Genomic DNA, 26,977 nt, shown 5'->3' on the forward strand with positions numbered 1-26,977 from the left:
ACGCGCAGAACTGACGTCCACATGTATGAAATTAACACGGCCATTGATTCACACCATATTATTAGTGGTAGTTGTCAGTTTCTGTGGTACTTATTTCATTTCCATAGGTTCTTCTATACAAAGCCTTAGGATCTGAATCACACCGTGCTGGCACAAAGTACACGAGGTGTATGTGGATGTATAAAAACATATAAACGAGAACATATTGTGTATCAGTGCAGTGTAGTGTGCCACAAATCGAACACCTATTTGTAGAAGAACGCGTGTAAATAATGTAGGAACCAAAAAACTGACTACTAAAGACGCTTTGAGCAAAGCAAAACGAATTGAGTCCAGAGAAGATACCGCACAGCCGCAACAGTCACAGCAGTTGACATGCGTTCATTTCATTCCCTGTCTACTGGATTTACGTGGATGTTGGCGAGCCACCCATGCAAATATGCAAGACCGAAGGTAGAAGATAGGAACGTGGAAGCATGAGGTATCCCTGCATGGGTACTCCTGTTCCAGTTATACTTACTGAACCTGCAACTGTCAACCACGCCGATCTCTTAGCTACACATTTTAGGCATTATGAAGCTCCCTAAGTAATAAGCACAAACGTCGATATACATCCTGCCGTCTCGGCCTTAAGTAATGTAGCTTGCAACAGGCTCCGTGCCACAGTACGACCGCATGGCTATTTGTATTCACGTATTATGACGATGAAAGAAATTATATTTCTTGTTAAGCTAATATCTCATGGTACGGGTAGTGTGAGAAGCGTTTATGATGCGTTTATATGCTATTCCTTTCTCCCAAGTGTCGTCTTTGTTACATACGAATGTTCAAGTACCTTGCGTGAAGCATACGCAGGAGATATGTAAGAAAATCATAAGGGTGATTTGTCAATATCTGTTAATATTTTTTAAATATAAACAGAAAGATGAAATGATAAGGCAACTTATCGATACATCGGCAAAATAAATAATGAAAGTTTAATCAGTTTCAGTAAAGTCAACTTCACGTCTAGAGTGTCATTTTTGTTTTTATGAAATAATATAGACATCGTCTCGTGCCAGCCGGGCGCACTATTGAAGTGGTCTAGTTCTTACATAATTGTTGCATAAAGAGGAGGATGATCAAATCTAGAGAAACTGTTATTCAAGGTAACAGAATTTTTCACCAGCCTTTACATACATTTGTTATTCTGCATTATACAATTAAAGTAAGAAAATTTGGCCAGCATTTATAATGGGAACTCTTTTTCAGAGAAAGGAACCACCGATGAATAAAGAAGTAACACGGGAACACAACAATAAATGGAAATGAAACAGTCGCAATAGAAGACTGCGAATAAGGGAAGTTTTACGCTTTTCATTTGATGTGTTATACACATGTATACAAAAACAAGAGAGGAGATGAAATGTGATATAAAGAGGAAGAATGAGAACAGATGAGAATAACAATCTTGTCGAAGAGCCTTGATGACGGAATAGACGTGTCGTAATGCATCTACCTAACATTATAGCAGAGAATGAAGCAGAGGTTACGAACAGTACGAAGTTTGTGTAAAGTATTAAGTTGTCATTAGACTCGAACAAGACGGAAAGAAATGCGAATTGCAGGACAGTATAGAAAAATACCAAGATACTCCTGTGACAGAATAAAATATCACCGTTGCGCTATTTCGCGCTTTCATTTAAGCTACCTCCCTGCCCATCTGGCAGTTGCAGTGACACGAAGCTCGTTCTACGTTGCAAGTGGGCGAGTAACGGAAGGCTGCGATGGTGGCGCGTCGTTGCCACACGATCAAGGCCTCGGCCGGCCGCACGTGACGGAAATATCGAACGCACACTCCTCTCTCCCCTGTGGACAAATCCTTGCCTTTAGAACAGGATGCTGCGCTCTTCAGCCGATCAACCTTGTCGCAGTTTGTTGTAGTGAACTGAGCCTGTGCCAACTTGTAGACTGAGGTGTTGTGGCGGCAAAACACTGAATTCGTATTCGGCATGATGTTAGTACAGATATTTACTCCTTCCTGGTTTCCACAAATTACGATGGTTAGTCATAAAGTTCTAATTACCACCTGAAAATAAGTTACCTAATTATTGATGAAGCGGAAACAGGCTGCGCCATTTTGTTTAGGCTCCTCTGGCAGCTTGCTGCGGTACGGTGGCGTGGGAGTACTACACACGTTTACCTGCAAATTATTTGCGTAACTTTTTTTTTCAAAGCTATAATTAAAACTTGATAACTACCCATCGCATTAGTGGCGCTCGCCGACACCATTTCTTCAGTGAATACCAAGCCAATTGAGAAAACCCTTTCAGAATCGGCTGACATTTCGCTCTACAACTTAACCACCAAGACAGTGTAACATGGAGGACGAAATGTTTGCAAGCAAGGAAAGTTGAGGTTCGACGACTCGCCAATATCGTATTCATCAGAGAAATGGAAAATTGGTATAATTGGAGAGGGAGAATAGTTTTGATCGGATAAGGATATAGATGGAAATACTTCAAAACAAGCATACCTTCATTAGCACTACGTGATGAAAGGAAACCACAACACACCTAAATCAGCGTGGTAGGACGGGAGTTAGAAGCTGGCTACTCGCCAATGCGAAGCGAGTCTCAGAAGCACTGCACCACCTCGTTCGTTCCAAAGTTATTATAACCCATAGTCATTAGCTCATATAGACAAGGATTACGCTAGGATGAAACCATTTTGGCATTCGTCTCAAGTATTTTAGGAAAGCCAAAAGAAATCTAAATAAAGACGTGACAGGAGAGGGTCTTCAGTCTTGCCAAGCAAGCAAGACGCCCGTTGTTTAGGATGTGTGCTCTTGTTAATAACAGTTTTCTCTAGACACTAATGTCAATTGCCTAGTCTTTCATGATAACAAAACGTACATCAAAATTTTTTTTCTCATTTTCATGATAAAACTTTCGATTTGAGCTGTCCACTTAAAGCGACATATGATGAATATTTGTGCCTCAAGAACTACAGCTTTCCTTTGTATAACAATACTCTTAAAAGCATTTCAAGCTTTAAATTTCCGATACCATCGTACTCATTTGACGTTTAAGCCTTCAGTGATCTTCTCAGTCTAGCATATGTTAGGTACATCTTATTACTGTCGTCAGTACTACATGTGTTAATCGAGACGGTGAGCTTACCGTATTAACACTTCATCTTTCATTACTGATGGTTGAAGATCTGTTGCGTAAAGAATACAAAATTCATATTTGACCAACAACTTTTGGCTCTAATTAGAACTACACGCAACAGTGACGGCTGCAGCTATGCCAAAACAAAAAAAAAAAAACAAAAACAAAACAAAAAAAAACTAATACCTGTAAACGTGCATTGCTTTTCTGAACACAGCTGTAGTTAAGGCACACCGATACACAGGTACTAATAATAGGAACAGTAATTTCAATACTAGTAGCTTTATAGGTACTTTTAACTTTCTCCACAGACTAATGAGAAACAGTTTCAAGACTCAAGAGCAAGCTAATGTATAGCAACAGCAATGTAAATATTTTCGCACGTCGTTCTCGCTTTATGGCACGCTTACGGAAAGATCCGTTTTCCTCTGGTTGTTTTAGAGTAACAGTTTTCTAAATTATATAACAGCATTACCAGTTATTCATCTTAGCTTTATCATGCATGTACGGTCTATTTTTCTATGATTTTTGTGTTTAGTGCCGTATTACGGCATTTATTCGGTTACTTGTTTATAGCGTGTATGATTGTGTTATGTTGTTATGGGCTTGAATTGAGTTTGATTCGTATTTTATATAGACTTACAGAGGTAAAGATCAAAAATGTAATTACGTGGACAATGTGCTACTACATTTTTTGGAAACGGGTGTCTGAGAACCGAAGTGTGCAAGAATGATGCTGTGTATCTAACTCGTCAACAGAGTTATTAAGCTATTCAGAATTTATGTGTTTCGAGATTCGTAGTGTACATGAAGGATAGCCTGTAAATATAACGAGTCACATTTCTGACTACAACATAATTTCTATATTAATAAACAGAGTCGAGTCGTCTATAACAAATATTTATTTTCACAAACCCATTCTGAGAATTCACATCATCGTTATTAGAGCGCCGTAAATACCTCAGCGCCTGTCTGTGCTTCTAAACCAACTCAGCGATTTACCTACATATATGCAACACCATATTTACGTCGTTGTTTGATTACATGATATTCCATTACCTGCAATGTGTACGGTACACGTCAGTTACATAATAATTGAATCTCCCACAATAAGGTTATGGATTAAATATGACATCTCATGAACATGATCACATTTCATGTAAGTGAGATATGGGTTATTAATCTTTTTGATGTTGTTTCCTAATTCTTTGCTGAAGAATGCGACTTTTTTATGAGCATCTCGTTTAAAATTGTACTGCAGGTAAATTAAATGGGTGGGTTGTTAATTCGTATTTTTAAGAGAATATACTAAATAATTCGTAATTTTTTCGCTTCATTTCAGCTCTGGATGTTGCAATGTGTTTTAGTTTTTGAACTGTCCATGTGCAGTGCTCTTAATGATCGTAGCTTCCACTTTTGGTCCATTAGTTCACCGATGATGAATATGTAGGCACTTATACACATTTTTATTAACAACTGATAGTGGCTTCTGGATTATATTTAATCGTGATTGCGAAATCTGTGGAAAAGCAAACGCTTAAAGATGCAGTTCAGGTTTCTACTGGTGCACAGACACTCTCCGCTGTTATTGCCAGTTGCCGTTACATTAAACTTTCTTTACATGATGGCCGTTTCTGTAACCTTTGGTCGGCAGGTGCGTTCTGAATAAGGAACTCTTAGGAAAACTAAAATAAATCCTTTTTTGAATCATCACAATATTTTTTAGTTAAATCAGCCGATTTCGGTCCTGTATGTCCATTTGCAAGTGACTTACTTCAAAATCTTATAATCGTGAAGCATCGCGCGTACACATTTTCTGTCCTTGACGTATTACTTTGTGATCTACAATTGATCTGAAGATCGTTGCAAACGGCCGAAGCGGCTCATTACAATGAGAAAAATTAAAACAACAGTAAAATAAAAAATAAAATTATGTAATCTTACACTGAAATAACATTGTTTGCAAATAAATATATTTCGTCTGCTTCACTTCTCAGTAAATTTTTAAGTAAAAACTCCTGCACTCGCGGCTGTGAACAAAAATATTCTTCTCATTCCAATGTGTTGGCTGTCCGCCTGTTCAGGACACAAAAGAAGTTGTTGCCCACGTTTCCCTGGACTGCCAGTTTCTCTTCTATCATCCGGTCTATATCACAAAACTTGTTTCGCTAAGCGCTCTTCTTGTATTTTATTTAGCTGTTAGAGCATATTCTTTGTTTCTTCAATTCCTAACTTTTATTTCAAAAATATTAAGGTCTCAACGCATCGCCATTTTTAAAAGTGTCCATTCTCGTGCAGCTTTCCACCGATCCAGTTATTCATTGTTGCTGATCCCTGTATCTTAGCAAAATCCTGCGCTGTAAAGCAAAACTGTCACAGCTATCCCTTTTTAAAATTTTATTTGTTTTTCTTTTCTCGTTTTCCTAGACAATGTTCTCCAGAATGACTCAATTTTTTTCTGGTAGTTGTTCATCTTGTGATCGATCTGAAGATCATCCTCATAAGCTATGTCATAGCCGAGGTATTTGTACAGGCCTATTTGGGCTGTTATTTAGGATTATATCTGTTCGGGCTGAATATTTACCTTCAGTTTGTGAATAATTACCTGATCATGACTAAACAACATTTTATTTAAGTGTATTTGTTCTTTTATTTTAACTCCTCGGCATGCTCTGAGCTTGTCTTGTATAATAATACCATATGTGTAAGTATTAAAATTTTTAAGGTTGGAAAGCAAACGAACTGCGTTTTTGCTGTACTAATATTGGTTTATTTCGAACCACATTCCGCCATATTGGGACATCATGAAGAAACAACTGACTAGCGTTCACAAGACACATTAGTGTGTAGGAGATCGAACATGAGGAATAAAGACATACGAACTTCACATATTCGTTGGTCATAACATTCGGTGAGAGGTATCGAATGGAGCATTGGGAACTCGTTCAACCGTGTTAAATTGCAACTTACAAAATAGAATGAACCGCAGTGCATAACGAAACCACACTGTGTATGAGACCATCCATTCCGTAAATTGTAATTTGGCATTGTTCTCTAACATGTTTAGTGCGTAAAACGAGTAGTCACATTTCTGACGTAATGTTATGACCAAAAATTCTGCATGAGTAGATAGTGTATTTGTATCCAGTGTCTGGTTTTCTGCTCATTATTATTTCCCGTGGACGCTAGCCCAACAAATATTAGTAGAACAAAAGCGCAGTGTCTTTGGTTTCCAACGTTAAATATGAAAATGCCCTAGCGAGAGCTGACGGAAGAGTCCATAAATATAAATGTAAATATATTTATTTATTTATTTATTTTGCGTATGGCAATACAGCGACAATATTATATATAAGTACAAAAATATGTAAACGAAATGTATAAAACAAAACAATGTGTAAATAGTACATGTGTAAAAAACAAGCAATATCAAAATGGCTCTGAGCACTATGGGACTTAACTTCGGAGGTCATCAGTCCCCTAGAACTTAGAACTACTTAAACCTAACTAACCTAAGGACATCACACACATCCATGCCCGAGGCAGGATTCGAAACTGCGACCGTAGCGGCCGCGCGGTTCCAGACTGTAGCGCCTAAAACCGCTCGGCCACTCCGGCCGGCAAGCAACAGGACAAAAGGATAAAGTACAAACACTCAAGACAAAATAACTACACATTAAAAGCTTGGCAAGCCAGACTAGAAACTCATTCATATATTTAAAGCTCAACATCTAGAGTGCACAGCCACTCCAAAGCAGAGGGTTTCGCATATACACTCCTGGAAATGGAAAAAAGAACACATTGACACCGGTGTGTCAGACCCACCATACTTGCTCCGGACACTGCGAGAGGGCTGTACAAGCAATGATCACACGCACGGCACAGCGGACACACCAGGAACCGCGGTGTTGGCCGTCGAATGGCGCTAGCTGCGCAGCATTTGTGCACCGCCGCCGTCAGTGTCAGCCAGTTTGCCGTGGCATACGGAGCTCCATCGCAGTCTTTAACACTGGTAGCATGCCGCGACAGCGTGGACGTGAACCGTATGTGCAGTTGACGGACTTTGAGCGAGGGCGTATAGTGGGCATGCGGGAGGCCGGGTGGACGTACCGCCGAATTGCTCAACACGTGGGGCGTGAGGTCTCCACAGTACATCGATGTTGACGCCAGTGGTCGGCGAAAGGTGCACGTGCCCGTCGACCTGGGACCGGACCGCAGCGACGCACGGATGCACGCCAAGACCGTAGGATCCTACGCAGTCCCGTAGGGGACCGCACCGCCACTTCCCAGCAAATTAAGGACACTGTTACTCCTGGGGTATCGGCGAGGACCATTCGCAACCGTCTCCATGAAGCTGGGCTACGGTCCCGCACACCGTTAGGCCGTCTTCCGCTCACGCCCCAACATCGTGCAACCCGCCTCCAGTGGTGTCGCGACAGGCGTGAATGGAGGGACGAATGGAGACGTGTCGTCTTCAGCGATGAGATTCGCTTCTGCCTTGGTGCCAATGATGGTCGTATGCGTGTTTGGCGCCGTGCAGGTGAGCGCCACAATCAGGACTGCATACGACCGAGGCACACAGGGCCAACACCCGGCATCATGGTGTGGGGAGCGATCTCCTACACTGGCCGTACACCACTGGTGATCGTCGAGGGGACACTGAATAGTGCACGGTACATCCAAACCGTCATCGAACCCATCGTTCTACCATTCCTAGACCGGCAAGGGAACTTGCTGTTCCAACAGGACAATGCACGTCCGCATGTATCCCGTGCCACCCAACGTGCTCTAGAAGGTGTAAGTCAACTACCCTGGCCAGCAAGATCTCCGGATCTGTCCCCCATTGAGCATGTTTGGGACTGGATGAAGCGTCGTCTCACGCGGTCTGCACGTCCAGCACGAACGCTGGTCCAACTGAGGCGCCAGGTGGAAATGGCATGGCAAGCCGTTCCACAGGACTACATCCAGCATCTCTACGATCGTCTCCATGGGAGAATAGCAGCCTGCATTGCTGCGAAAGGTGGATATACACTGTACTAGTGCCGACATTGTGCATGCTCTGTTGCCTGTGTCTATGTGCCTGTGGTTCTGTCAGTGTGATCATGTGATGTATCTGACCCCAGGAATGTGTCAATAAAGTTTCCCCTTCCTGGGACAATGAATTCACGGTGTTCTTATTTCAATTTCCAGGAGTGTATAACCTCAGAGACATGTCCGCCGTATCTTCTTAAGGGGCATTCCTCAATAATATAGTGGACGTTCGATTCTGGTGCTCCACAGTCACAGGCTGGTGAGTCGCAAAGACCCCACTTGAACTTATATGCATTGCATCTTGCATGGCCCATTCTGATACGGTTTCATTTAGTCCAGGTACATCTCTTCAGGTCAAAGCCCGGTAATTCCAGAGTAGGATCTCGGATACCTTGTTTATTAATTCCACAATCATTCCAAAAGTGCCGCCATTGCTCCTCGATACGGGATAAGCTTGAGCCCTGCGGTACTCCTCGGTTCGTATAATTTTTTTTTTCAGATGGTAGATTTTCTGTCTGGGTATAAGCGTTACTTACAGTTTAGAAGTTTAGTGCGAAGATGTCCGACGAAAGGTGTATTGGCGAAGAAGGAAGACGGAGTGGAGTAGAAGTGTGAGCGAGCGCCGGTGTGTGGGTGTGGCAGGTGGCGGTCGCTGGCTGCGGCAGCCGGCTGGCCTGCCGGACGTGGTGGCCGACGCGGTGCGCGCCGTTCACCAGCCCGGGGACGCGCGCCTCTGCCGCCGCGTCGTGCAGTCCGTCGACAAGCTGTCCTCCTGCTACTACGACGTCAGCCTCCAGCTGCACCTCATTGCAGAGTCCTTCCGCTGCAGGGTGAGCTCCACCTCTCCACTACTGTACTGCTTGCTTGTGCTAGAAACTCGGTTCTATGTAAGAGCGCGAGGTGAAAAGTAGTCTGACAGTGGAAAACTTTGTTATCTGGAAGTGAAATAAACTGTTTTTACACAATCTGTAGATGAAGAGAATGTTTTTCTCAAAGTTGTGTGGTTTGCAGTATTTCCAGCTTTTGAAAACCTTTAATTTTCCATTTCACTTTAAGGGCGGTAGGACGTCAAACGGGCCAACTTAGAGCAGGAGAGGCATCACAGGACATTTTAATTTCCACTGTCTATACTTTTACAAATAAATTCATAAAACTTTGTCAGCATGACCAGGAAGGATTCAGAATTTACACTCACAGCAGTGGAAGTTCGAAAACATAACAAAATAAATTTTTTCTACATGTGAAATTTCATCATTTTTTTTTTCACTTACTAATGGCAGCATTTGTTGCTATAGGTACACTTTTCTTCATAAGTAAGAGAGATTCTTCGATTAATTTTGCACAGCATACAAACCATACTCAAAGGTGTATGAAACTCTAGAATTCTCTAAACATGAAGTTTAAAATATAACAGCTCATTCGATTTTTCATAAATGAAATAAATTCTAGAGTTTCATACACCTGTAAGTATGGTTTGTATGCTGTGCAAAATTCATCGAAAAATCTGTCTAACATATGAAGAAAAGTGTACCTATAGCAACAAATGCAGCCATTTGTAAGTGAAAAAATGATGAAATTTCGCAAGTAAAAAATTTATTTTGTTATTTTTTAGAACTTCCACTGCAATGGGTGTGAATCCCGAATCCTTCCGGGTGATGCTGACAAGGTTTTATGAATTTATTTGTAAAAGTATAGACACTGGAAAATAAAATGTCCTGAGATGCCTCTCCTGCTCCAAGTTGGCCCGTTTGACGTCCTATCCCCAATAAACGCGATCTTTGCTAGAAGTGCGGAAATTGATTCACCAGAGGTTTTTTCGCACTGACAATGCTCAGTAGTTGATGTAGGAGCTGGGTTCAAATACCAGTTCGGCGGTCCTCACGTAGACTTCCACGATTCTCTTAAATTTGTTCATATTTGCGCTGTAACGGTTCTTTTAAGAACCGTATTAACAATGTGCTAAGCCACAACTGACCTCGATGTCGTCTAGACTTTACGTTGTCCCTCATCAGTGTCGGTTTGCTCATCTTAAATTTACCTGTATTCCACTGGTGCTGCTAATTATCTTGCTCTTCAGTTATTTTAATGTTGAGCTCAGTCTTGAGATTACTTGTACACCAACAATGTGAATATACAACATCTCAATAGAGTGATACCACTGCATTCAGACTAATACTGTCGAGCAGTGTATTATTAATACGTGATTAAGATTATCGATAGAGGCTATATACGTAGGTCAAGCTGATTGGAAAACACTCTTCGAAATTTGAAAGTGGCAGAGATAAAATACAGGGAGCGAAACGTTATGTACTACTCGTAGAGGAACGATGGTGCAGTTATAAGAGCCAACGGACATGAAAGGGAAGCAGTAGTTACAAGGTAGCGAGACAAGTCCGTAGCCTATGTCCCATTTTACACTAAGCAAGGGAAATGTGGAACCAAGGAGAAATTTGTATCAGGAATTAAAATTCGGGGACAATAAATAAAATTTTGAGGTTTGACGAAGACATTTTAATTCTGTCTGAAACGGGAAAGGACTTGGAAGATCAGTTGAACGGGATCTATAGTGCCCTGAAAAGAGATTTTAGGATAAATATCACCAAAAGTAAAGCGAGGGTAACTGAATGTGGCCTGAACAGACGATGTAGAGAAAATTAGAGAAGTGAATGAGACACTGAAATAGTATATGCGTTTTATAATTTAATGAGCAATATAACTAACGAAGTAAATATTACATAAAATTCAGACTGGCAATTGCAAAAATACGGAAGATTAGATAAGTACATCATATGACAAATGAGGAGATACTCAATCGAATTCGGGAGCTAAGAAATTCAAACTGTAAGTTGACTAGAAAAAGGTATTACTTGTTACGTCACATCGAGACGCATCTAGGAATCATCAGTTCAGTAATGGAGGGAAGTGTGTGTGTGTGTGTGTGTGGGGGGGGGGGGGGTATTGTAGATGTATTGACTACAGTAATCTAGTTCAAATGGTTGTAGGTTGTAATAGTTATGCAGAGTTGAAGCGGCTTGCGCGAGCTAGAATAGCGTGGAGAGCTGCATCAAAACAGTCTTCAAAGTTAAGACCACATATTTTAATGATCAGATCATATTTCAGATCTATGAAATGTTTGTCTATGACTGGCATGACCTATACGTTTTCTAGTCCAAATTTCTTTAGATGTGGGATACCTCGAAGTCAACTACTGTCAAAACTGGTGAATAGAGTGGATGTTCTAGTAATTCACACTTCGAATCCCTCACTTTCCTATGTATTCAATCACGTTAACGGATTAAAGGAAGACATCGAAGCAATTCAGAGGCGGGGTGCTACGTTTGTTACTGATAGGTTCGAATAACGCAGAATTGTTAGGGACATGCTTCAGGAACTCAAACAGGAATCCCTGGAGGGCGACCACATTCTTTTCGAGGAACGCTACTGAGAAAATTTAGAGAACCATCGTTTGAAGTTGACTGCAGAACGGTTCTTCTGCCTCCAACATACATTGCACATAAGGACCACGAAGATAAAATTCGGGACATTAGGGCCCATACTGAGGCGTGTAGACTGTTGTTTTTCCCTCGCTGTATTTGTGTGTGGAACATGAGTGGAAATGACTAGTAGAGTTAGGGGTACCTTACGCAATGCGCCGTACGGTGGATTGCAGAGTATCTATATAGAGGTAGGTGTAGATGTTGTCCAATGTCCTGACGCAACACGATTTTTTGGTAACTCAAGACTCTTTTCCCGTATTCCTTCATCCAGTTAATCCAGAAGGTATATGTAATTTTTTCTAGTTATTCCTTGCCTATTTGCAACGTATTCAGTGAGAGTAGTTAGCTTTCAACATATGAAATCGACTTCCCTGATTTTGATTCAGTGTCAGTTGTATCAAACTACTGCTTCAATTGTTCTTTGGTTTCTGGTGTGAACTGTTCAATTCATGAATCATCTACAGAAACAAATCGACGCATAAAATTCCATTCTGAAACGTTTGAAACATTGATGAGGAATTCGCTTTCATAATTTCATTCGTTCAGCATTCAACAAGTGCAATAGTTTTATTTGCACAATGCTTTCCGATAGTTCATTGTACATCTACAATGTTCCGAACTTTTCTCTTGTATGTCCTTACGCATTTAATTAAATTTCAGTCACCCACATACCAGTACCATATTGTGCATTTTTCATCGTTTTGATGGGTAGTTGCAGCTCTAGGACCTCCACTTACAAACTTAGTTGCCCACTGCACAACAACTGAAAATGAAGAGCAGAATCCGTCTCTGTTTTTTGGTGAATTTAAGTTGTCAATCAATTCTCCAAAGAAAAGATCTGTATGACTGCGCGGTCTTCCAATTTATCTGTTTAAACGCAAACAGTCACCACGACCACTTTAAAAAGCAGTAACATTTAATTATTTCGCATATCAAATTGTCTCTTGAGACAAAACTGCTTCTGTATCCACGCTACCACTGTGCTAGGCCTAGAAGCAGAATTTGTACGTTGTTGCATTATTTGACCAATCACTGCCTGTTACTCTCAGTAACTTTTCACCTTGCGCTCGTAGAATGTAAGGTACAGGTAAAAGGGAAAAATCACAATTGTAAATTATTGTAATGTTGGAACAATTAATGCTGTTATTGACATCTACGACGAATATCTTTCAGTCTTAATGATGTACCAATTATAAAATTAGAGAAACTGATGACAATAACAGTCGGTAACAGATGAGAACACAGATTCGTACTGGAAACTGACATATATCAGGAATTATTACCATGAACCTTTCTGAAGTGAAAACACCAATTAGACACACATTCCTTACCCAAATATTTCTGATATTCGGCTGTCTGAAGTTGTCAGGAGTGCGAAAGCTGCTTGGGTCAGTAAACTGATTGTTGTACTTTATTGTCAGTTTATGGGTACGGTTCACGTGCATAAACACTTTTGCCATCTTGTATGCATTTTGCAGCTCGTGTAGACAAATACTGTATAGCTAATCGTAACTGGTTATACATTTTTCTTTAATTAGCACACTACAATCCATAACGCAAATTAACAATTCCCACCTTGTTTTCACTCTTTCTCTGTTGAATTTGATTTTAAAGTAAACTACATAAACAACGATCTAGCACAGAAATGTCCTTTTTGATCCATAAACATCTTCGCCGCTAACAACAGCGGAATAGATTTAATAGAGACGCCATTCCACTGTTGGCCAATTCGGCCAGTAACGTCGAGGGGTTCACCCTGTTGCAAGTACGTTCCAGGTACCGTTGCCGAAGGAATGTCCACATACAGTTCAAGTTTTTATGTGCCCAACATGATAAACGTCATGATAGATATATCTCCGTAACGCTGACAACAGTCTTTATATGAAAATTTTTCCTTCATAATGTTTCAGTACTATCACCTTTTGAAGCATTTCCGTTTCCTTCTAAAAAACAGCCTTTAACACAACATTTAACTTCATGGAAACATATGATAAATTTCCCGGCTTCACTCCCTATACGGAGCTGAACACAGTTTGATTTCGATATTCCATAACAGGCTGCAGATGTTTATCTGATTATGTAAATTTACTAACATCAATCATAGGAAATGATGTGCTATTAGTGAATAAGTAAACCTGTGCTACTGGATATAGTATAGTATCTGTATGGTTAGTTTTTGGTTCTATGGTGCCATTTTATCTTTGTATTAGCTATAATACCGTAGAGGATATACTACTGTATCAGTGATTATATTATCTTGGCACAGTGATACAAGGTGTAAAATGAAGCATGTGCATGTTGTAGAAAGCTTAGACCCACAGTATTTGAAACGTTGCTTGCATGTTTGACAATACTATTTTTTGTAGTTGAAGACTGCATTTTTGTGCGTATTACTTTGATAAATGTTTTGCTTATTAAGTAATATAACAGTATGTACTAAAACTGAATTTTTAAATAATTTGTGAAAATTTCTTGAATACATTCATTTTATAGTTCCAGAGAGTTAATAGTGTGCGTTGTGGCCTTGGTCTCTTTTTTACCCGTCTTACTTTACAATACATTGTGAGTGAAGGAACGCGCGTACGTCAGTTCGTTTGAGAACTTACATTTCTAAACACAAAAATTTGGCATGGTTCAGGAGTTGACAAGAATTCTCTCTACTGTGTATGCAAAACGTTGAGTTTTCTGTCGTGTTAGTTGGTGCTACGTTCAAAATGAGGAACATGATGCCTTCCTGTTCTAAGGGACAAAATAACAAGTCACGTGAAGTGCTGTACCTCATCCCACAGTTCCTGACATTGTTGTGAGTTTCACTTATTTGTCATCAATTTTACGATCATTTATCTTTGTGACCACCCTAGCAATGTTGCTTGTAACAACTGTTCTGTTATCTACCTCCAATGTGATGGCATTGACTAGCATTCTCCTAAACAAGCGCATTTTAACCACGTCAGACATCCAAAACAGTTTACATCGCACGAGTACATAGATTAAGATCGTCCATCATTACGGTAATTTTTGATTAGGCTTCAGTTGTACCACCACTGTTTTAACTGATCACAGGTCGGCAAAAAATTGTAACGAAATCATAAATTTTTTTTTTAATATTTTATGATTGTGTTCTGCAAAAATACAGGGTGATTCAAAATGAATACCACAACTTTAGGAATTTAAAACTCTGCAACAACAAAAGGCAGAGCTAAGCACTATCTGTCGGCGAATTAAGGGAGCTATAAAGTTTCATTTCGTTGTACATTTGTTCGCCATTTCAGCCAATAAAGTTTTTGGTCCCTTTTTCTTCGAAGGTGCTACTGTAACTGGACTACAGTATCTGGAGATGTTAGAGAATTGGCTGTTCCCTCAGCTCGAACAAGAAGCACAACAATTCATATTTCAGCAGGATGGAGCGCCACCACATTGGCACTTATCTGTCCGTAACTACCTGAACGTCAACTACCCGAGGCAATGGATCGGTCGCCAGGCAGCCCGTGACAGAGCACTTCATCACTGGCCTCCAAGAAGCCCTGATCTTACCCCCTGCGATTTTTTATTATGGGGGTATGTTAAGGATATGGTGTTTCGGCCACCTCTCCCAGCCACCATTGATGATTTGAAACGAGAAATAACAGCAGCTATCCAAACTGTTACGCCTGATATGCTACAGCGAGTGTGGAACGAGTTGGAGTATCGGGTTGATATTGGTCGTGTGTCTGGAGGGGGCCATATTGAACATCTCTGAACTTGTTTTTGAGTGAAAAAAAACCTTTTTAAATACTCTTTGTAATGATGTATAACAGAAGGTTATATTATGTTTCTTTCATTAAATACACATTTTTAAAGTTGTGGTATTCTTTTTGAATCACCCTGTATTTTGCTGGAAGCGTTACCAACACAAAGTGTATGAGCAACACTGTGCAAGGAGCTAAAACATGTATCACAGGTTATAGTTAATCTGTTATGCATCGTATTGTGTGAAGTGACACGTTTTAACCTGTTGGAACTCTTAAGATTTATTCGAGTAACGGGTTACCAAGAAGAAATGGTACGTCCCTAAGCACACAAAAATTTTCGCAAGAGTGTCATAAACAGTATAAATAAGTCGTTATACAGAAGATTTGCCATTGATTGCCAAACAATTTTTCTAAGTAGACAGTGAAATAAAATGCCTGAGTTTGTATTTAAAGTGATACTAGTACTGACTTGCAGCAGGGTTCGTGATTCCTTGGACAGTCTGGTCACGAAATGAAATACTTTGTACAGTTCGTTTTTTCTAAGGCGTATCATCAGTCCGTTGTTGTACGATCGTAGCTCTGAGATACTTAGTGAAATGTATATAAATGTCATTCTAAATTACAATCAACCTCGTTAAATACAACTTACAACTCGTGCAGGGAAACGGAAGATATGATGTTCCAGTACATTCCAACATATCGACTTCGTAACGCATGTTCTCGTCTTTCTCATTTGGGACTATTACGCAATTAATATGATTGCACAAACACGTAATAATATATCGAATGAAACGCATTGTCCCCAAGGACAAGAGATTTTCTTCAGCGAAGTGTCATCCCTGTGGGGTTCACGCTGCTACACGGCTGAGTGACCTGCAGTGCCGAGGGTCTAATTTGATTATTGGACTAGAGGAAAACGTGTTATCCTGCGAGACATTGGCGAGGGGACGCCCGGCTACAGATGCCGTCCAGTAGGCAATCCCATTACTTCCGACACTCAATTCATTATATCGGATCACCCCGGCCACTGCGTCCCGCACCCAGCGCGCTCTTCGGATAAACCTCTCACATCTCGTTCCCGGAATCATATTCTTACTTTTCGCTCCGATTACTTGAACTGACTTGCAGTTCTCGGACATCTCTAAGCATTTTATGATACGACTTCGCTAAGTCTTCTTAATATATGGCAAGGCCACATTGCGACATTAACTTTTTTCGTCACCATTGCCAGTGAACTGTCAATTGGAGGGATTATGTCCCATACAGTGTACCGAATACAGTGTTGTACAGTCTTGTAATCTAAAAGTGAATCATTTAGTGACGGATTCCACTACGTTGATAGACAACCGCCTGCAAGTGGGTGCGCCCGTTATTTTGCTTCTCAGATCGTTTCGTACAAACCAACACTATACAGGCAAAAAGAACATACTCCTCTTAAAATACTAACCTTCATAGACCCAAAAACAATTTCGAAATTTTTGATACCAGTTTTTACCAATCGCTGAAACACATTTAACTTTCTCGTAGTTGGTTTCAAAATATTCCATGTTAGATTTAAACAGTGTTTAAGTGAAAATCTTCAGTGTAATGATGCTCCATTCTGTTATTCATTTTCCTGCTATGTTGTGCCATAGTAGGAGAGAGTGTAGTTCCTTGGAACACCTCATACTTTCGCCTCTAGCCTACCCTGTGATAGAAATTTAGAAAATTCTCGTATTCTGTTTTTAAATGATGGCATCCAATTTTTATGTCCTGCAGTCTCGTTCTGGAATTACAAAGATTACTCCGGAAAATTAAGGTTTTTTCTAAATATGAGGACATATTCAAGATACAACATGATGATGTACCTACAAACAAATATTCGACTGAAACATAAATGCGTTAGAATCGAGAACGTTTTGTGAGTATTGTATTCAGTAGTCTATCTGTCACGTTAATACTCCACTACACACCTATAATCAGAAAGTGAAATCAAATTAAGGGGAAGAATTGTCAAAAACGAGTTCTTAAAACATTAAAGAAACTCATTTGATTTGGAAGTATCACGTGTCCAACTCTGAATGCTGCACGGCCGAAGAAGTATAGCTTAGCTGTCCACACGTTATAAAAGTAGTTCTAAAAATATATAGCATTTTACTCACCTGTACCTGAAGAATAAACTATTTTAATATGATATACAGCCCTAGGATGTAATGAAGCGAAATATTTACAAATTCTACGCAATACTACGTAATACACAACGTCATGTCGAACAATAACAAAAACTATAGAAATCATTTGGTGGATAGGGCGAGTAGCTATTTACGGTTGTTTGCTGTGTACGGCAAGGTGTCTAAGTTGAGTGACTGTAGGAGGATACAAGACGACTTAGACAAAATTCTAGATAGTGTGATGAATGGCAACTAGCTCCAAATGTAGAAAAATATAAGTTAATGAGAATTTCTAGCAAAACCAAACCCGTAATGTTGGGACACAGAATTAGTAGTGTCCTGCTACACAGTCACGTCGTTTAAATAGCTGGGCGTAACACTGCAAAGCAATATGAAATGCGACGAGCATATTAGGATTTGGTAGGTAAGGCTAATGGTCGACTTCGGCTTGTTGGTAGAATTATAGGAAAGTGTGGTTTATATGTAAAGAATACCGCTTATGGGACGCTAGTGCGACCAATTCTTGAGTGCTGCTCGAGTGTTTGAGATCTGTATCAGGCTAGATTAAAGGAAGACATCGAAGAAAATCTGAGGTGGTCTGATAGAGTTATTACCAGTAGGTCCAAACAACAGGCAATTATTATGGATATGCTTTGGAAGCTCAAATGGAAATCCCTGGAGTGTAGCCGACGTTCTTTTCGTAGAATACTATTGACAAAATTTAGAGAACCGGCAACTGAAGCTGACAGCAGAACGATTCTACTGCTTCCAACAAGGACCGCGAATATAAGAGAAATCAGAGGTCATACGGGGGCATATAGACAGTCGTTTCTCCCTTGCTCTGTTCGCTGGTGTAACAGGAAAAGAAATGACTTGTAATTGTACAAGGTACCTTCCGCCACTCGCCATACGGTGGCAGTAGGTGTGTAGATGTAGAAAACTGCAGAGACTGTTTATGGCGGTCTCGAGTGCGCGTTGTTTCGTATAATTCTAAAGTCGGGCACTAAATTAAGTATCGACCAAAAAACATCGCGTGATCCTAGGTACACCTTCCTCTATGTACAACACTCTATCCCACTATACTAATTTAAATTTAACCATTGAAACATACTGCCTTTCCTCATTTCGCGGACATATACTTTCCGAAATTGTGCTTTGTTGTGAAACTTACTTAAGGGACAGTTCTATGATTTAGAAAAGTCTGTCTTTGTAATCACAGATATCGTCACCATTCAAATGACAGCGAGAAAAAAATCCCTTGGAAGGCTATTCCTAGTAACCGTTACGGTATAATGAACAAGTCATCTCAATGGTATGGTTTTCATATCATAGACCATTTACTCAGTGCATTCCTGTGAACGACACCGTGTGTACAAAGTAGGGCACTATGAATCGAATTGTGGCTCCTGGAGCTGCTTTTCTGGTACAACACTTGTCTTTGTCTCTCGCTCCTTCTAGTACTGAATGCTTTCAGAAACTTCGAGTGCTAGGTCACTGCACTATCCGGAGTAGACACACATATGAATGATTTTTTTTTAAATTTCTGGTGAGTTCCCCGTAGCTGTGTTGGAATTACTAATGCTCAAGCGTCTCAGTGATCAAGTGTCCACAACTGAGAACGACTTTCATCCGTCAGTTACTACTGCTTGTATTTGCAGACTGTTTTGAGTAACATATGCACATATTTCTGGCTCAATTAGCGTTTAGATTCCTTTTAGTCATGTTACTCATTCAGTTGTTCATGGTATTAGGAAAGTAAGTAATGTATTGGCGTTGATTATAAAAATAAAAATCTCTAATAAGAGGAAGTAAAACAAATTCATATTGGTATTGAGGTGAAAGAAAGGAAACAGAACTCAGTTATAAAACTTGCTTAAGGCGTAGGAGGTTTGGAGATTCCCCAGGGTTATCAACCCGGTCGTAACGGAATAATAGCTGCAAGAACAGACCACTCGCTATCTTAGGTTGTTGGTCTGAAAGCCTGACAATTAGTCGTAGTATAACGGCGGAATTCTCCATCTTCCTGGACTTGTAGCGGGCACCGTTGTCTTCGTGATGCGAGAACCGTAGCTCAGAAATGTAATGTAGCGCTTTTGACTTAACTACAGTATTTCACAAATATTTGTAGTAAGAGCCTCGTCCGTCAAAGGAAACGTGTGTTAGTAGACACAAGTCCATATTCGAATTCACAGTACAAGAGAGATGGAATACATAAATTCACACAGTCTGCTACAAGCAGGCCAGTACAACTGTAAATGTAGGCTCGAACTAGTGGGATTTCGACTGCGCGCCTGGTTTGGTGGCAGCCCGCCCGCCGTGATACCGACACGGGTTGTACGCGCCACAGGCGCCAACGCCCAGATAGGGCTGTCGGCGCTCCCCCGAGCGGTTATCTCGTTACGCGAAACGCTGGCTCCTTCTCAAATAAAACACTCCCAGCCAGGCACGACTTCTTGCTTCCACGGTCCCCTTCCGCCTACCGTAATCAGGTTCGCCGCGGGCTGGAAATTGTGCGGTCGGCAGGCCATCTGTCATGCCGAGATAAAAGACGCGACGACGCCTTCTTCTCAGAGCTGTCTCTCAGGAAATAAACCTGCAATAGGCGATACATTTCAGGCTTTTGATTCTCCTACATTATTTCTGTAGACATTCGTTGATTGTAACGAAAGGAGAGAAACATTTTAACGCTTGAACAAATTGCAACAACCGGAAAGACTGTACTAAATGAATCCAAACTCGTAGGCCGTATAGCAGTTTGTGCTAGCATATGCCACTGGGAGTGCTAAAGACCTTGCGTACGCGTTAGTGCGGCAGGCCGTATGTGTGACCGTCAGAGTCATTGTTACGCCAAGATCAGTCACCGAAAAGCCGCCAAGCGTAGTGGAAACCTCTAAACAAGTGCCAAAATACTTCTTCCATGGCAAAGGGTGTAATATCAGCATGTGAGTAAATTTAAACTTGGAATAGTGGTGAATCTCTGTGAGATAGGGTTGTATTGCTGTGATATTTTGGGCTGTAGCAGTGACGTGGTGGAACGACACTGAAGCTAAAGTGTGTAGAAGAGCGATTGCTGCCCTGCACAGTGAGACGACAGAGCGACATGACTGCATATTGACAGCGTTGCCGTAACATACCGAACAGTGAGGTCTTGATTGAGCCAACGGGTCGACGCCGTCTGCTATATACTGTATGATGACTTGCACGTCATAGCATCTCATTCCCTCGTACTGAAATTGCTATCGTGTCACGCTACAATGGCAACATGAACACTTCTCCCCGCTTTCTGATCGCCAAAATGTACAGTTATCGAAGGCTAGAGTGGCCAAGCGGTTCTAGGCGCTACAGTCTGGAACCGCGCTACCGCTACGGTCGCAGGTTCGAATCCTGCCTCGGGCATGGATGTGTGTGATGTCCTTAGGTTAGTTAGGTTTAAGTAGTTCTACGTTCTAGGGGACTGATGACCTCAGATGTTAAGTCCCATAGTGCTAAGAGCCATTTGAACCATTTGTACAGTTATCGGTCGAGTACCACTGCAACCGTCCTAAAGTGATGGTCACAAATATATAAGGCACTACCGTGGTGACGGTGATCCGACACATATTGTTGGGTCTCAAAGCGGACGAACACTAAGTGTGATGGTTTGAACGTAATTATGGAATCTTCACAAAAGTTTGTGCAATTTAACGATGAAATCTTAAGAAATTATATTGCGCCTCAATTGATAAACGTCGTGGTTGCCACACAGAAAATGCCCGGAACTATACACAACACTTGTTTCAGTTTGAAACTAATCTATTTTCGCAGTGTTTAGATTTCCTCGTGTGGATTATTGAATGATTCACTGGCAAATGCGATGGTGTTTCATGCACTGATAACGACATTTCATGATAAAAAGTGTACCGACTTGTATAAAGTTATCATTGGTGTGATAGGAGTTTGCAGTATTCGATTTTTACATACTATCTGCATGACACTAATGATAAATTTTTAATATCTGATCAAACTCTCAAACCAAAGGGAACCTTTGCTCTGATGACACATTTTATTTTCATTCGATTACATTTTAATTATTATTTCTATCTAGAACTGTATAATATTTGGGGCAGCTGATACGAAGAGAAGAGTTCTTTTTCAGATAAAAAATGTGAAACCTCGTTGAAGGTGCAAGCTGTAATGTGCCAGCTGCTATCGTATCTTATCGGCCTGATACTGCGCCACTTACAGCCACCTGCTGCATGGAAGGTCGTCTGACTGTAGTGAAAAATTTCACAACAGTGCTCGCTACTACGACAGTTCTCTGTTCTGTATGTTTTACAACATTTGGCGGCTATATAATATGTGTAGTATTTTATATACTCTCCACTTTTCGAAGGAAGAGTGATATCGGAAATTACATTAACAGTACTCAACTGTTTTGTAATCACCGCTATTGTTTGTCACTGGTGTGCTGGCTGGTTACACCGGTCAAGCTAGGCATTGTCTGTGATCTATCGTCAGGCCTTCAACAGAAAATCACTTATCTCTTTCTTGAAAATATTCTATGTCTGCGCTATTCGGTCTCGCTTTACCACCAAATATTAAGTGATAACACGACAGCAAGGATATGGAAGATGATTAAATTGTTGTGACTACTTTGAGTTGGGTTGTTTTGTGGGAGGAGACCAAACAGCGAGGTCATCGGTACCATCGGATTAGGGAAGGATAGGGAAGGAAGTCGGCCGTGCCCTTCCAGAGGAACCATCCCGGCATTTGCCTCAAGCGATTTAGGGGAATCACGGAAAACCTTAATCATGATGGCCGGACGCTGGTTTGAACCGTCGTCCTCCCGAATGCGAGTCCAATGTGCTAACCACTGTGCCATCTCCATCGACAGGATTTCTTGATTTTGTCACACAGGTTCTCTGTTCGCCACCAAGTAGCAGTATGAGGTGCTGACGTAGTCAAACAATTACTTTTACTGCGTACACACGGTCAGTACGTAGCATACTTTCGCTCTTTTACTTAAAAAGCGAACAAAAGATTTTTGCACACAGTTCGTTGCAAGAAAGTATTGTGAAGAGAATAACTACTCATTACGTTAACAACTAAAATAACTGATAACGTTTTCAGACCATTCGATTCTCATTCCTTCTGTGAGTTTCCATTTTTTTCTCCTTTCTACACTTTTTTCCAATGTTTTCAGTTCAAACTGAAGATAAACTGGCTTGATTCATTCACAGCTATGTCATTATTAAGATCAACGTGTAGTATGATGCAACGGTTGGAGGCTTTGGGAGAGTAATTATTATGTTGTTAGACGAGGATAGCACAACTACTGGTACGTTTTAATGAAGACTGCGTTATAAAAGTTTCCTGGTATAGGACTAATCCAATCTCAGTTCATAACACTAATACATTGCACTCACCGTATTTATATGGATTCCCAAGACTTTTCTTTAAATACGTAACAACAAAATGTTATTTCGCAAGCTGATTATACCTCTCAAACTGATCTTTTAGAATACATCTCAATCATTTCCGTGATTAATAAATGCTGTAAATAATTTCAAGAAATATCTTGTTTCTGTAAGTTAGTCTTTGTTTTCTGCTTTGTTTTTTGCTGTACCTACGCCTTTACAGTGTGTTTTCCCTTTCAAGTCTGCTGTCGTGCCTTGCACTTTTATCTTCAAATTCGCATGTCGGTTGTGGTTGCTTCTGCTTAGCTTATATGTTTCTGATCACCTTTTGGTGTGGTCTGCCTCTCAGGTAGATAGAGTATAGAAATTTAAAATTTAGAGGTATGTAAGACTGATAATAACAAACAATCGATGAAACATATTATTGTAAAAGATACAAGACTAATTCCTGTTTTCCAAAATCTGGAACTGAATGTGTACTGTTTATTATATGTCTATAGATTTCATAATATCCTAACTCTAACGACAATAATGAAAAATTTGGCTGTTACATTTTATTGCTACTGTTGTTTTTTTTTCTTTCCACCACAGTTACTATGTTATTTGATTTATAGAACATTCATTACTTTTGACTGGTTAGCCAGCCATCTAGAGTAACATAAATTGTTTCAAGAAATTTGTACTAATGTTACTCTACAGAAGCTACTTACGGTTTTGGTCTATTTTATGCCCTTCATACACATGTCTGTCACGAGAAAACGAAGTGGTAAAGGTACTATATAAGACGTTTGCATAGGAGGTGCATGTGTATGAAGTATATAACATCAACAGAAGCTGTAAGCATTTACTATATTCTCTCATACAGATATAGTGATTGAGGTTTTTCGCCCACTTTCCAAATCTACGAAGTAATCGTGAATGGTAATCTCCTCAACAAAAATTAATTATTGTTCTACAATGCAAAAAATGTAGTAATTAATGCAAAACAGATAATCGTAGTTCTAAAAAGTTAAATGTTTCGGACTAATTTATTATCACCAACGTTATCATTCATGTATTTCAAAATTTAACGGTATCTGACCAAAGTAAGAACCAACTGATACTGACAAAGATTCGCGGAAACATGATTTTGTAAAAGAAACGAGAAGAATGTCTGTTTTGAGAGACTGGGAGGAAGCTATTCCTCAAAACCACCTGTTTCTGTTTGTATTAGAAGCATCTGTGTTATAGCGGCGACTCTTTCTGTGTGTTGCAGCTGCAGCAGGAGGCTGAGAAGACGCGTGAGCCGTCAGCAGTGGTCAGCGGCGGTCTGTCCGGCGGCAGCAGCATGGGCGGCGGGGGTGGGGGGGGTGTGAGCGTGGGCGGCGCCTCGCTGCTGGGGCGCCTGGTCCCCCCACAGTACGGCCGCCCCGTGTGCTGGACCGTCATCGCACTCTACGTGGGCTGGCGCATCATCTGCTCACGATGAGCCGCGCTGCGGGCCACCACTCTAGTCTTTAAGTTCTACTTTCTAAGTCTCATTTCATTTTAGTTCTTATCGTTATGAGTGGAGATGATCTCCTAACGTGTCTCCCTGAGACAGTTTCAGTGATTACTTGTTTGTTTCACGTATCTGTATTAGAGAACTATTCGTTCGATTTGTATCTGTAATTCCCAGTGATCTCCTTAGGTTAAGCTTTACGGGTCGTGTACTGAATCTCACGATAGTTTTGAGAAGTGGTTAAATGTGCTCCGAATTTTATACAATTATCACTTCTTGCATTCAGTGCATTGCTTACATAAATCGTAATTTTTTTGATTACAGTGTGTGTTTACATGTCTACTTATCGCTTAGCTGTAGGACAGATTTCTTTTTAGTGCTTAGATACGTTTTGTTTTGCAACTCTATTGTAATTATGGGTTATGACCGTATATAAAAGTATATAAATATATATAATAAATCGCAAGTAAATCTGTTCGATTACGTAAATGGAACATTGTATATTGTGTTGTGGAACATTCCTAATGTAAAACTGAATAATTATTGTGTATTTTTTTAATTGTGCAAAAAGGTTCCAATACCTTTTTTTAGAGTTTTCATATGATCTCTTACGCGTAGTTGTAGACATAGCTGCGTGTACAATGGGTGACGTTGTAGCAGTATCCCAAAGCATTGCAGCTCCGCTAGTTTGTAACTTATATTTTTGTGTGAGAGATAGTCTTCTCTTTTGTAAGTTGACCTCGGAGTAACACGTCACAGCAGAGGGCAGACATGAAATCTCAGAGGAATTTCGTCGTATTTTAAGCTATGCAGTTCATTTCTTCAAATTCCATTGCTCTAATTATTGTATATAGACAATTCAGTGAGAGAGTACTTTATGTGTAATCAAGGTTTTGAAACTGCACGTACAGGTACTGTTGTGTGAGGCAGCAAGACATTATGTTCTACACTAGATGTCCTATGTAAATTTTGTTGCTGAAGAAAACATATTCCTTCACCATTATGTTATCTATAAAAGTTGTAAGCACAGTACATAGAGCTCCATTTCATACTGACAGGACTATTTTCATTTTGGAATACACAAATTAATAGCCTTTAACTAATTTATTGAAATATTTGTGCCACATTATCCAGACCTCATCCAAAATTGTTTTTGCAAACAACTTTCCTCTTCTCTTCGTTTCTTTAATCTTTTCCATCTACCTTTATCCACCATTTACCTTACAGATTTGGTAACTCATATGAAATTGTCACCAGTAAATCCTGCAAAGATTGTAACTTATTTACTAAGTACTTGTGACACCGTGGTGCCAGTTACTGGAAACAATTGTAAAAGTTGTAACAGTACCATTTGCGACGCTATGTCTGAGCGTTCTCTGCTGTTAGACCTGTTTTGTCAAATGTGTGGCTTGTAAATAGCTTACCATTTTTTAAACAAACTAACAGTTGGTAGGTTTCACTGCTGTTGCAGGTTGATGGACAGTCTGTCAATTGGATCTGTGGCTTCAGAGAAACCTTCGCTTATCAAAGTGTCACTGTGATTACATATTTCTATAATCTGATGAATATATCATAGGTTATATTTGCATGTCGTAACATAGGAAGTATAAAAAATTAAGGCAAATGTATGGGAGAGAGCACTTGTGTTCTCTGACCTACACTCTGTTGCTACCAATGTCTTTCAGAACTGTACACTTTTTCACTTTTGTAAAACAATTGAATTTTGAAATAAATGTAAACATTCTGGTAATAAAGTTCAGTTTGTATCATTTTGTACACAAGTGTCTCATGTGCACAGAATGCTAATAGTTCATTTACCACCTTAGTACTCCATTTCAGTTCAAAACCTATTTCAGATTCTCACTTAAACCTGTTCTGTCGTATTGACTTCAACATTACAACTGTGATGCAAATTTTTGGGTTACTCTTTTCTAACAATTCTTCTACCACGTACAGTCATTACTCAATCACCCACTCCTTTTCTAAAAAGTTTTTCCTTATTGAACAAATCACAACTTACTGTTATTATTCTACTGAACAATGAAAACCTTTTGTTCCATCTTATGAATAGTAATTTTTGAATAGATTGGCATTATTACCAGCTTTTATGCTAATTTAGTAAGTGTAATTATTGAAGCAAAGTTATTTAGTAAATCTGACCACAAAACATCCCATCCAAAGACACAATTCGAGTCATTCAGCGACTGAATAATTGATTGGTGAGATGTATTTTATTACACCCATGTAATAGTTTCACATGTGCACTATTAAGACTTTGAAGAAACATTCACACTGGCCATTCACACTGTAAAACTTTCTATATCATAGTAATAAGTTCTTTTCTTCCATTGATGGTCCTACAAATATTTATTTTTTTAATGAAAAGAACACTGTTGCAAAATTCTTATGCTGAATGTATCCAAGTGAGTTCAAACAACTGATAAGGACTATAGAAGCACTTAGATCTTGGACAGAAATATTGTACATCTGTTTGCACACAGAAATGAAATATGTTTCTTCTAAATAATTGCTCCATAACA

General features: G+C 40.0%; 1 protein-coding gene across 1 annotated transcript in view; it reads left to right on the forward strand.

The window, feature by feature from the left end:
* The window catches only part of LOC124722074, a 38,632-nt gene extending 12,441 nt beyond the window's left edge, over positions 1–26,191 (forward strand). The window contains exons 2-3 of the mRNA XM_047247272.1: positions 8,826–9,013; positions 24,213–26,191. Of these exons, the coding sequence (XP_047103228.1) occupies positions 8,826–9,013; positions 24,213–24,425 (401 nt within the window). The 3' untranslated portion in view covers positions 24,426–26,191. The remainder of the gene's footprint in view (positions 1–8,825; positions 9,014–24,212) is intronic.
* Positions 26,192–26,977: the final 786 nt, after the last annotated feature.

Source organism: Schistocerca piceifrons, chromosome X, assembly GCF_021461385.2.
Source record: "Schistocerca piceifrons isolate TAMUIC-IGC-003096 chromosome X, iqSchPice1.1, whole genome shotgun sequence".
Lineage (NCBI taxonomy): Eukaryota > Metazoa > Arthropoda > Insecta > Orthoptera > Acrididae > Schistocerca > Schistocerca piceifrons.